The 12,812-nt window shown below is 55.1% G+C and overlaps 1 protein-coding gene across 4 annotated transcripts in view; it reads right to left on the reverse strand.

Moving 5' to 3' along the window:
• Positions 1–1,487: 1,487 nt before the first annotated feature.
• Positions 1,488–12,812, reverse strand: part of ALX4 (ALX homeobox 4) — a 30,703-nt gene continuing 19,378 nt past the window's right edge. For all 4 annotated transcript variants that reach the window (XM_068684710.1, XM_068684709.1, XM_068684712.1 and 1 more), the window contains 3 exons: positions 9,667–9,977; positions 5,906–6,034; positions 1,488–5,768 (listed from right to left, as the gene is read on the reverse strand). In XM_068684710.1, coding sequence (XP_068540811.1) covers positions 5,445–5,768; positions 5,906–6,034; positions 9,667–9,977 — 764 coding nt within the window. In that variant the 3' untranslated portion in view covers positions 1,488–5,444. The remainder of the gene's footprint in view (positions 5,769–5,905; positions 6,035–9,666; positions 9,978–12,812) is intronic.

The raw sequence follows: 12,812 nt of genomic DNA on the forward strand, positions 1-12,812 counted from the left end.
AGAAATAACAAAAAGTGGGCCTGGTTGTGAAGTGGGAAGAGAGGGCCAAGTCCCAGCTGCCTGCTAGGCACAGGCAGTGCTGGGTGCCTCTGGCCGAGGGCCGGTGGGGAACAATCCCCCATTTGCCACACTTCATACAAAGGCGGGCGGGGGAGAAGGCTGGGAGCAGAAAGCGCTGTAAAATGAGATCCAGGAATTCGGCAGGGCCGCGGCAAAAGGAGCAGATCGCTAACTCAGAGCATCTGTCCCTGCCCCGCGAGTAAGTTACGAACTGAAAAGCAGGAGAAAGTGGAAGATCCTTTCACAAATAATAAACACTTGTTTGTCTCAGATTAAATGCAACACCTTTCCATGTGGCCTCCATCTGGCCCTAAGCAGATGCACCTTGCGTGGCTGTTACCTTCCTTGCCAGCGAGAAGATTACTGTACATCCATCTGCTTAAAGGTTAATAACCCGCCTTTAAAAAGAGGAAGAAAAAAAAAGGCAAATCTGTTTAGTTTACAGGAGGGAAAAATTGTTTTTCATTAAAACTGCCTGAACTTTGCCCTGCCTGCAGGTCGCCTTTGCCAGCGGAGAAGGAAGATGTTAAGCTAGGTGCTGTAGGCACATCTCCCGGTGAGAAACGTTTCCGTCTGCTCTAAACAACTCCCGTAATACTGATGGGAAAGCGTAGCTGTGACAGAAGTGGCACGTTTCTCATCTGGGTCCTGCCGCTCGCTGGAGTTTAGAGAGAGGCTGTTCGGCTCTTTGGCGATGCTCGGGCCAGGGGCGATTTCTGATGTAAACCCATCCCGCCGGGATGTTACCGACGCTGGCTTCAGGCTCTCAAAAGGCAGAGCTTCGCCAACATCTGGAGAATCTGGCTCCGAGTGCTTGGGGAGGGAAGGAATTTTTCTTCTGCAAGTGAGAGGGATGGATAAGCTCGCAACAGCACCTGCATTCTGCTTTTCCCTGCGAGATGGAAAACAGCCACGCCGCAGCTGAAGCGAGCTGGTGCTGCCGGCCAAGCCACGGGAAGGTGAGGGACACGGGGAGGGAAAGGACGTGCACGGGGAGCCCTGGGGTTCAGCCAAGCCCTCGCCTCGGCGTTGGGGGAAGCAAAACCCAAAGGGCTCAGCCCCACGGCCCCGCGTGTCCCCGTGCTGGCTGCGGGGCTGCTGGCCGGCTCTGTAGGGGCAGAGGCAGCGGGCCCGTGAGCTGCCACCTGTTGTTAATCTACCCCCGGCTAATCCATTCTGCACTGTGTCAGCAGTTCAAAAGGGCACTGTTAGTATTTTTTGCCAACTTCAATTAACGTGAGATTTTGGAGGCCCCTCTGATCACATTTCATCTGTCATGAGTCAGGAACAAAACAGACAGATCCCAGTTGAGAGCGGAGAAGAGAAGGAGTTTATTGCAAAGCAAAACAACAACAACAGTGTTTGTATCTCCTCAGCCAGGGGGCCTCGGAAGCGGGGGCTTTCCCAGCAATTTCACTCCTTTAAAAAAAAAAAAAAGGAAAAAATAAAAATTGGTGCCCAGAAATTCCAGCCCTCAACCCCCCCCCAAAAAAAGCTGCTGCAAGTGCAATAACTTACTTTGAAAAAACATGGAAAGGACCAAGCTGCAAGGCTGTTTCTTCTTTTTTTTTAATATTCCACTGTAATTAACTGGTGATACATGGCTGCATAGGCATTAACATCGCATGGCACAAACCTCACAATGGCAACAGTTTTAATGATTTTTTTTTTTATTCTTTTTTTTCCTGAACTTTTTCAACCTTTTTTATTTTTTTAATATGTTCTACCCCAGGCCTTTAAGCTAAAGAAAAAAAAAAAAAAAAGTTTGCGTTTATACAAGGTTACAATATTTTACAACGAAAAACAATAATATTGATTGAGGTTTGTTTTCTTCCTTTCTCCCAGTCTCTCTTTCAAACACTGCACACCTAAACCGATATATTATTACACATTGAAAACTGTCCTTCAAAATCAGTAGTACAAAAGTCCTAGCTCTACCTACCTACCTAGCTATGTGGGGGAGCGGGGCGTCGCGTTACCAGCAAGGAGCGAGCAGGGAGCCAGGCTGCGCCCTGCCTCCTCCCAGGACCCTTCCCCGAGCCGAAAAGGGCTGGGGACGACTTCCAGCTCGATTCGGCCCCCGTTCCCATTTGGGTTTAATTTCTAATTTGGTCTGTTTGCTTTTTGCTGTGTCAGTCAGAGCAGCAAAATAAACACGGGGCTCTGCATCTGCCTGATTATTTTTCAAACCCTTTTTTTTTTTCTTTTTTTTTTTTTCTTTTTTTTTTCCAGGAAACTACCTTTTTGGCTTTGTTTGTTTGGAGAGTGTTTTACGACGCGCTGCCGAGCCTGGGTGTGCTCTGTGGAGCAGGGAAACCGGCCTCCCCTCCCCAAAACACCCTCACCACCGGAGGAACCCCTCGCCTCCCCGCGTGCAGGGGACACTACGTGTCCAGCAGCTCTGCCGTGTCGCAAGTGCTGGTGGCCTTGCCACGCTACCTGTGCCTTGGGCCAGATGTGCCCCAGTACAGATGAGAGCAGCACTGGGCCGTGCTGGTGGTGGGAAATGTCCCCGGGGGGACGGCCCGGCCGCTGCCTTGCCCCACTGCTCTTGGACTTGTGGTGACAGCAGCCCTCGGAGCCGGGGCACTGCGGCACCCAGCACCCTGCCTGGGCAGCAGGAGGTGTTTGGGGAAGAAAAGGGCTTTGTGGGGATGGGCATGGGGGTAGAGGGAGCTATGGCAAACTAATTGATGCTCTGGGTGCTTGGCAGCTGGCAGCACCTGGATGGGAACCCGCGGTGCTCTCCCCGCTTGCCTACTCCTTGTCTCCAACCTCTGGGACATCCCTCGCATTTCTAAACCCAGGCAGCCCCCTCACAGGGAGCCTGCTGCGTGGTTGGGGCCGCTCAGAAGAGTGCTTTGCTACCTCTGTAAGGCTGGAGAGGGTGCCCAGACAGGAGCCTGGCCCGGGCTGCAGGCACTGCACCCGCAGAGGATGCCACCACGGGGCGGCCGGGGGCTCGTGGGGCGTTTTGGTGGTGGCTGGGGACGAAGCTCGCAGCTTCCAAGGCATTTAAATCCAAGCCAGGGGACTGTGGCTCTGTGAGTGGACAGGAGTAAAATACTAAATAAGAAATAAATAGAGAAGAAAGTCATAAATAGAGTCGAAAGGTATTAAAATAATAATAATAAAAAAGGCATCATCGTGGTAGCTCGGAGATTGCAAGAACAGCACTGACCCTGTGACCCTTAGGAAATGCAGTAGCCGCAGGCTGGCTAGGTTAAGATACATACATATATATATATATAAGTATATATATATATATTTATACAGCTTTTCTTGTTAATTTAACAGCTATATTAAAAAAAAAAAAAAAAAAAAAAAAAAAAAAAAAAAAACTTTTAAATTAATTAAAAAATACGTGTAAATACAGATGCACGCAGCTCAAAAACTGCTGCCCCAGGCTTTTGCTGCTCGAGCCGCCCGGGCTGACCCGTGGGCACAGGGGGGCTGTGCTGGCACGCTGGGCAGTGGTGCTCCCTGCTCCTGGAGCACCCTGCCAAGCTCAGGGCTGGGCACGCGTGGCAGTGCTCAGGATAGATGGAAAACAACGAAGACGACGTGGTTTTTAAGGTAAGAAAGCAGGGATTCTGTTAAGGCCAGCAGCGCTGCCAGGAGGCTGCCCTCTCCAAGGAGTCAGGGGATGCAGCACTCTGTCCCGTGAGCTGCTACGGGTGATCCCATGCGATCAGCATCATTTTTAGCACCTGAAACACTTTTTTAGCCCGATTACTTAGCTGAATGTTTAGGCTGGGACATAAGTCTTGTTTGCTTCGGATGGGAAAAGCCCTGGTCATAGGCGTAGTCTGCTTAACTTCGTGGTGGTTCCTGGTGAGCACCAAGCCAGGCATCTCTTAGCATTTTTAGAGAGAAAAGAAACAGCACTGACGGTCTTTTTGTATTCCAATAAATACGTGTTACATTTCATCTAGCACTGATGCATCATTTATGTGGTGTACAACAACACCTAGGCACTGTAGAAATATTTTTATATGGTATGCAGTTAACCTGAGCCCTGACATTTGGTTGTAGCCTATTTGGAGCCCTTTCCGGGACCACTGAGTATCCCTGGACACAGCGCCACGGGATCCCCCAGTACCGAGCACAGGGAGGGAGGACAAGGGGACAAATGGGAGCAAAACCCTACAGTTCCCTCGCTGATTAAGCTCAGGCTCAGTGTGCACAGCCGTGTGGTGTGGGTGCTGGTGTCTGGGTGACATTCAGCAAGGCAAATAATTCCTGGCACTGCGAGACCACCGGGCAGCTGGGGAACAATTTAGCCTTGCAAAGGAGACCTTGCTTAACTGGTGGGAACACTTGGGGAGAAAATAGCGGGAGGGATGGTGGCTGGGACAAACCGGGCGAGCTGCGATGTCTCCCCACAGGCTGGTGCTGGGGCCCTGGGTGTGGGGGCGATGGGAAGGGCGGCTGTCACACGTGGCTGGCCCCAGGACTGGGTGGATGAGGATTTCGATGCCCTCACTGCCCTGTGTACTGCTGCTTGAGCTGTTCCTCAGCGGGGTCTCTGGGGACCTGATGTTGCTGCCAGAGGGCGGCGATTCCTGACCCAGAAAAAGCCAAGGGAAAGGTTTTGCTGCCCCTCCTTGCACCACAACGGCCACGACCATCACAGAGCAAACCCCAGGTGCCCATGGGGGTGTCGCCTTCTGCAGGGCCACCGGCAGTGCCAGGCAGCTGTCACCTCCTGGGCACTTCTCCGGCTGGGTGGCCAGAGAGCCGGCAAGGACCGGCGGCGTGGTGGCACCGTGCCTGCTGGCAGGGGGCATCCCCTTCACATGCCTCCACGGCTCCTTGCTAGCCCTCGGTGTTCTCCCAGCCCTGTTCGGCTGTGGGAAGTCGTGGCTCCCGCGAGGAGGACGGGAGCAGCCTGAGAAGTGTCTCTTTGCTGGTGCCAGAGCCCCGTCCTGTCCCCTGCCTGGGGCAGATGAGATCTGAGCCTCGCTGCTGGCAGATCAGGAGGGGAAGGGCTGTGTGTGTGTGGGGTGGGATGGGGCAAGCCGCTGGGGATGCCGGCGGGCTCTTGCTCTCCAGAAAGGCAGAGAAAGGAGCAGGGAGAAGAGGCGCCCAGGTTCCTGGGGAGGTGGCGGTGGCAGGGGACACCCCCAGACCGGGTGGCGGCGGGCGCGGTGCCCCCCACCTTCCCCCAGCCTGACCACCGGGAGCTGCCCGTGTCCGTGCTGGGAACACGCCACTTACGTTCACACACAACGTCCTTTATACACCTAGGGTAGCTAAAAGTGCTGCGTTCACATCCCCGAGGAGGCAAGGGCGGGCTGGAGGAGTCCCGGCGGGCGGCTCGGCTCTGTCCGGCTGTCCCCGCCGGCTCTGGCGGTGTCCCGAGGCGCTGGGCCGCAGCCCTGTCATGTCGCCCAGGAGATCGCGGCGCTGTGCTCCTTCGCCTTCATCCGCAGGGCAGCGATGCTGGAGGTCTTGCGGTCCGGCTCGCTGTTCAGCTCGTAGCCATTGAGGCCGGGGCCGATGCCGGCCGTGCCGAAGAGGCCGCCCACGTGCGTCTGGCCCACGTGGCCGCCGGCGCCGGAGACGCCGAGGAAGTCGGAGACGCCGCCGGCCGCGTGGGGATGGGCGTGGGGGGACATGCAGGAGGGCACCGGCTCGCAGGGGACGACGCAGGCGGGCACGGGGGAGGCGGCGCCGTTGTTGCCGATCCAGGAGGGGTTCTGGATCTGCGGGGAGGGGAGGAAAGGAGCGTCAGGGCTTGGGGACAGAGCGCCGCGTGTGCCCCGGGTGAGCGAAGCGTGGCTTGGAGCAGAAACAGCGATGGGCAGACGGGCAGAGGGAGCAGGGCAGGGCACGCACTCACCTGGGCGTAGTTCTCAGCGCGGGTGAGCAGGGGCAGCTCGTAGGCGGTGGAGAAGTGGGTCCGGACCTGCTGCATCTGGCCGAACCGCTCCCGCTTGCGCCATTTCGCTCGCCGGTTCTGGAACCACACCTGGGGGCGAGAGGGGGACACGGGGCTGTGAGCAAGGGGACACCTGGAGCTTCCCTGGCAGGGCTGGGACTGTCCTGTACTCAAGGCTGGGAGCACCCAGGCAAAATTTGGAGCCCAGCTTTGGACACCAGGGCCTGGCTGGGGCCACCAATGGCTCCTGCGTCCCACAGCCTGCTTTTCCCCAGGAGAAGGCAGCTTCCCCGCATCTGGCTGCTGCCAGCAGTGCTCACGGTGCCAGCCAGCCCCAGACAAGAAGTGCAAATTCATCTGGGTGTGCTGGTGCCAGGCTGGAACCGGCAGCACTGGGGCTTTCCCCAGGCTCAGCCCTGGCTGTGACGATGCCGTCGGCTGAGAACTTGTATTTCCCACTGAGCTCTCCATCTTGCTTTTCTTAATTTTTTAAATTTTATTATTATTATTATTTTTAAAGGTGCAGTATCCCTTCTCTTCTTGGCGCTGGGAAATGACAAGTGCACTTCTACAGCGTTTCACGTGCCCTGCTTTGCACCTAATTTGCTTTGTGGGGTTTGTAGCTCTCTGCTTCACGGTGCATCTCTGCTCAGATGCCTTCGAGGCAGCAGAAAGACCAAAACGCCGTTTCTGCTCTTATTTTTACTGGCTTGACATCAGTGTGGATTATTGCACTGTTGTCAGCAGCATTGCTCCTGATTTGCATCAGCATAAGAGAGATCAGAGCCTGGCCCAGTGTCTTCAAAGCCTCTTGAAGCCTGTGAGTCAGGGAAACACATCAATCACGCGCCGCTTTGAAGGCACTGAGCGATGCGTGCGATCACCAGGGGCTGGGTTGTGCAGGTCACGCCAGCGCATGAAAGGAGCGGTCCGGGAGCTTCTGCTTCGAGTTTTGCACGGTGACCGGGGGGCGGAGGGGGGCCCTGCGAGCCGCAGCTCAGCGTGGTGATGCCAGTGCTCAGCCAAGGCTTCACGGGCTGCTGCAGAAACGGGAGCCCCTTTTGGGATGCCCCTGTCCTCAGAGGGCAGTGGGGCAAGCCAGAAACTTGTCTGGGAAGAAATCAGCGCAAGGATTAGTGCTACACGAGGCTTTCTTATGGCACAACTTCCATCCTACGAGGATTTCCAGAGGGTGCAGCGAAACCAGCAGAAGGCTCCCAGCGTCATCCCACGCCGCGCATGAGAAGCGTCCGACTGGAGCAGGCCGGGTGCCCCAGGCGTCCGTCTGCTTTTCTTCTCCCTCCTCTTGGCACGGCCACTCCAGCCCAGCTGCAGGCCAGTCCCAGGGCTGGCCGGGCTCACGCCGCTTTGATCTGCAGATTCAAAGCCCGCGGTGCTGACCCGGCTCCGCGCGGGGCGGCGGAGGCCCCGCTGTGCTCAGAGGGGCGCGGAGCAGGTAGGGAGCTGCCGGGCGCCGTGCCGGGGCACACATATGCCGGGCACATGCCGGCATCCCTGCCTGGCAAGACGCTCACCTGCACTGCCCTGCATCCCCCCGGCCCCTGCCTTTTTGCCTTGGCTGTTCTGGTGGTGGCAGAGCAAAGGGGCCTAAGCTGGCAGGCCCAAGCATCTTCGGTGGAGGCGCTGGTGGCTGAGCACTGAGAGGTGGTGCTTCGAGGGAAACGGCGAGCAGGGCAGTGGGTGATGCACAGACATCCACCGAGACCCAGAGATGTGTTCCTGGCTCCCTCGCTCTCAGAAGACACCTGCTTTTTTTTTTAAAAGACACCTGAAGGAGCGACAAGCGTGAATTTTCTGTTACCTTCAGCCAAGGTGCCACCTGTGTGGGATGTGCCCATTGGGGTTGTGGCACGTGGGGCAGCCAGGCAGCGGTTCTCGTTTTGGGGACTGTGGGCTTTTCCCCCCACTGACGATTAGGGCGGCAGCGCAGGCGACTGGCGTGGATCTGACTCCTGCAGACAGGGCTTTGATAAGCGCCGATGTACCAAATCGGCCCTATAAAAACCTACAGAACTGAGAATGTTTCATGTCTCCATAAACAGGCGGCCATATGCTGGTGCCTACATCCATCTGCACGCGCCTCCGACGTGCCGCGGGGGGCGGCAGGGCTGGGGAGGGCGTGAAACAAATTGCACAGCTCCTGCCCCCTGTCCCCCTGCTGTCCCCCACCACCCCTGGCCATCGCTGGGGACCACTCAGGAGCTGCACCATCGCTTTGGTCCTTCCCCAGGATGAAAGCAGGCTCCCCTCCCTCCTGGCTGCTCACCCCCTTGCAGCGCCATCGCTCCCCATCCCTGCTTCCTCCTCCCTCCGCTGGGTCTGTCTGTCTGTCTGTCTGTCTGTCTGTCTGCCTCCAGGACCGTCCCCCTGCTGACGGCCAGGCCGTCTCCCCTCTTCCTGGAGATGGCCACCAGCCCTTTGCAAGAACAGAGCCAGAATTCATCCTTGAGCGCTGAAACTGGACACCATTTTATCAGTGGCCTGGAATGGGAAATTGGAGCCTGGGATGAGAGAATTGAATAACTTGAGCTTGTTTTCATTTCATGTTTAATTTCCTGCAGGCTTAGCTCAGTCTTTCCGCTCCTTCCACCAGCCTCCCAGGGTTTTATGGGGGAAAAGGGATCAAGATATATTACTTCTTGCTTTGCTTTGCTTTTTTTTTTTTCTTTTCTTTTTTTCTTTTTTCTTTTTTTTTTCCAAGGCAGTGATTTCACTACAGCCAAGTTTGACATTTCCCTCTCACTTTCAAGCCCCCGCCGCATCACAGGGGCACCGCTGACAAGATTTCATTAAGAGACCCAGCAATCATAAGGCCGGCTCTGAAGGGGGCTAGATGAGGGGTCATGTTCCCTGGCTGTGAAGCCTCATGCCATGCCTTGCCATGCCATGCCATGCCTTGCCATGCCATGCTATGCCATCCCATCCCATCCCATCCCATCCCATCCCATCCCATCCCATCCCATCCCATCCCATCCCATCCCTGCCCAGGGCTCTGAAGCTGATGCTACTGGTGAGGGATGGTGCTGCCTGGACACAGAAGGAAGCCCATAAGGCTTCCTCATGCCTTCCCCCTTCCTTTGCCAGCCTCAGCCGTCCTTATCTCCCTGCCCTGGCTTAACCACCACCAAGAAAAGCTGTGGCAGCCCTGGCTGGGCTTGAGAAGTTCAGGCTGCCAAGCAGGAGCCCTTACTGGGTCTCTGCAACCCAAAACATTGAAGAGGAGGAGAAAGGCACAGGATAAATGCACTGTGTGGGAGCTACACGAAAGCAATGCCCACTGCACACCTCTGCAGGTTGGTTTCAGCATCCTAGCAGCAGCATGCATAGCAGGGGTCTCTCCTGGGGACAGAGGGGGCAGGCAGGATGCCACCACCCCATTCACAAGTGGCATGGCCATGCTGTGCCCACTGCTGGCACACACACTGCTCCGGGCATCGCCAGCTGCTATTTCACCACTTCTGATGGATAAACCCAGAGCTGCCACTTCCCTGCCTGAGCTCTGTGCCCGATCTTGCCTGTAACTCCTGGGGGAAACCAGGCTGGCCGGGGAGGACAGCCTGCTCTGGCTCAGCTCCATCCTTACAGTAGGAGTTGGTATCCTGTGCTGTCGCCCCATGCCCTCCAACACTTGTGACATGTCCCCAGGAAATACAGGGCTGTGCCCAGCAGCCGAAGTAAATAGCTGACTGCATCCCCATTACCTGCACTCGAGCCTCGGTGAGGTCTGTCCTCATGGCTAGCTGCTCCCTGGCGTAGACGTCCGGGTAGTGGGTCTTCTGGAAGACCTTCTCCAGCTCCTCCAGCTGGTAGCTGGTGAAGGTGGTGCGGTTCCTCCGCTTTTTGCCCTTGTTGCTCTCCGAGTCCGCCTTGTCCATGGGGCTGGGGAGGTCCGTGCTGGCCCTGTCCTGGGGGACTTTCACCCCGGCCTCCTTCACGCTGAGGTAGCTGCTGTCCATGCCCGAAGGGTCGGCGCTCGGCTGCAAGTCGGCCTCTCCCAATCCACTCTCTTTACCTGTTTGGGGTAGAGAGAGAGAGAAGGAGATAGGCATAAATCTTACGGTCAGTTGTTTGGTTCAACCAGGAGCTTCTACAGCTCAACAGGCCTTTAAGAGAGACAGCCAGGTGGTGACAGTCAGGAGGAACAGGGAAAACAGGAGCCTTTTTTTTTTCTTTTACATTTATTTCACGTTAGTCTATTTTCAAATGCTCTAAGTCCAGGATCGGCCTTTCTAAGAAACAGCCCCACCATCTAATGATAGCCCAACAGGGAGCTTTCCCTTGGGAGTCTTCTTTCTGTGCTGTCATCTCCAAGGTCATTCATGCTAACCCGGACATCTTTGCCAATATCGTTGGAAATCCCCGTTTTTTCCAGCACTCATCCCCAGTTATGACATTGGGGATAAATAATTCATTATTTACATGTAGTTTTCCTGAACAGCTCTGTCACAGCTTTGTGAAGGAGTGGATCTGAGAGGAGGGCTGCGTGCCCTTGCCCTCACAGCTGAAAGGCTGCGTCGAGGCGATTTGACAGAAAGGGGAAGGATGAAACGTGGCCATCACTCAGGCACAAGGGCAGGGAGGCACAAAGTTAAACATGGGAGGATAAGAATTGAAGGATTTGAGAAAGAAATTGCCAAGTTAGAGCAGAGGAGTCCTGGCCAGGGCTTGGACCGGCACTAGAGATGAGGAGGGAGATATTTCCCACTACCACTCCACTGTGTTTTCAGGACTTGTGTTTTCTAACCCTGGTCTCTCAGACTTTTGAAGAGCTCAAGCAAGCCTTATCCCATCTATTTCAACTCTCTGCATTGGTCCCTAAGAGGATTTGTCACAATTTATGCACCCTGGGCACTGGGACCTGGGTAAGTCACCTGCTACAGCAATGAAATTTATTATTTTCCACAGCAATCATAAGACAATCATAAGACAGCTCCAGGAAGTCTGTAGCAACTGCCTATGAGAGACAGCAGAGATGGAGTAATAAAGTATTTCATGAAATTTTCCCTGTTGTCCTTTCCTTTCCTTTCCTTTCCTTTCCTTTCCTTTCCTTTCCTTTCCTTTCCTTTCCTTTCCTTTCCTTTCCTTTCCTTTCCTTTCCTTTCCTTTCCTTTCCTTTCCTTTCCTTTCCTTTCCTTTCCTTTCCCTTTCCCTTTCCCTTTCCCTTTCCCTTTCCCTTTCCCTTTCCCTTTCCCTTTCCCTTTCCCTTTCCCTTTCCCTTTCCCTTTCCCTTTCCCTTTCCCTTTCCCTTTCCCTTTCCCTTTCCCTTTCCCTTTCCCTTTCCCTTTCCCTTTCCCTTTCCCTTTCCCTTTCCCTTTCCCTTTCCCTTTCCCTTTCCCTTTCCCTTTCCCTTTCCCTTTCCCTTTCCCTTTCCCTTTCCCTTTCCCTTTCCCTTTCCTTTTCCTTTTCCCTTTCCCTTTCCCTTTCCCTTTCCCTTTCCCTTTCCCTTTCCCTTTCCCTTTCCCTTTCCCTTTCCCTTTCCCTTTCCCTTTCCCTTTCCCTTTCCCTTTTTTCCCTTTCCTTTTCCCTTTCCTTTTTTCCTTTTCCTTTTTTTTTGTTTTTCTTTCCCTTTCCCTTTCCCATTCCCTTTTCCTTTCCCTTTTCCTACCCAGCCTCCTACCACACCATGAGCTCCATGTGTAGAAAATCACAGGAAGAAAATCATCTCAAAAAAGGTGAAAAAAAAACAACACGGGTCCACAGAAGGCCCCTGAGAGATCCTGCCCAAATCCCAGCCAGACTCAGCAGGCAGCAGGGCAGCACTTCATCCTTGAGGTGGTCATGGCAGAGCTGCAAACCACCCTCCACATGTACCTGTGTGCACAGCAAAGCTCTGGGCCTGCTCTACTCTGCACTGGGATGAAGGAGGAGGCCACGAGCATGGATGGTGGCACAGGGCGGGGATGGCGTGCATCCACCCTGGGCTGAGCGTCCCGAGGAGTAAGGCTCATTCCCCAGGAACGGGATCCCTGACCTCCAAACAGGCATGCTAAACGCTGAAGTGAAACAAATTGCATACATCTGCATATGGATATGCCCAGACTTCCTGTAACTGGAGATGGCCTCAAAGTTTCAATGCAAAGTTTGGGGTGTCTGTTTCCAATCAAACCTGGAGAGACCTTGAGTTACATGTTGTGAAGAGCTCCATGACAAGGAGGTAATGTGAGCATCGTTACACCCTTACGAGCCCGACCGGGCTGCTTGGTGCCTCCTTCGCTGCTGACGGCCGCTTCCTTCTCCCTCGTGGCGGTGGAAGGAGGACATTTGCTGGCTGCTCACCTCTGCTGGCACTGCTGAGCCCTTCCCGAGTCACCCCACAGCAGGTGCCAATGGGCAGGGATATCGTGGGGCAGCTGGGCACGTGGGTCCCCAGCATGGGGCTGCTCTGCCACGGCTCCTTTTTGGATCCTTGCAAGAGGAGAAATGCCTTTTTGGTGCCACCACGTCTGTGCTGGGAACCACAGGGAGGACAGCTGAGAAACCCAGGCCGTGCTGATCACTTGGGTGCTGTGGTGGCCAGGTGCCCGTCGAGGTGGCTGGGCAGCACCCCGCTGTCCTGCAGGGACTGGGCTTTCAACCACATCATCACCACGTTCGGACTCAGCGTGTATCTAAAGGGTGCTGTCTTGGGAGGGTGAGGATGTAAACCCTTCTCTGTGAACGGTCTTATCCGTGAAATTTAATTTAGAGTGAATTCATCTTGGCGCATCCACACGGCAGGGGAGGGTGGGACGTTTTGAGTACACAAAGCAGCATCAGGCTCAGCTTGGCACAACATCTCCTTTGCACAACACATGCCGTGACTCCTGCAAGCCGAGGCCGACCCCGTGCCGGCAGCCCCGTGCTCTGC

This window comes from Anas acuta, chromosome 5 (assembly GCF_963932015.1).
Source record: "Anas acuta chromosome 5, bAnaAcu1.1, whole genome shotgun sequence".
Lineage (NCBI taxonomy): Eukaryota > Metazoa > Chordata > Aves > Anseriformes > Anatidae > Anas > Anas acuta.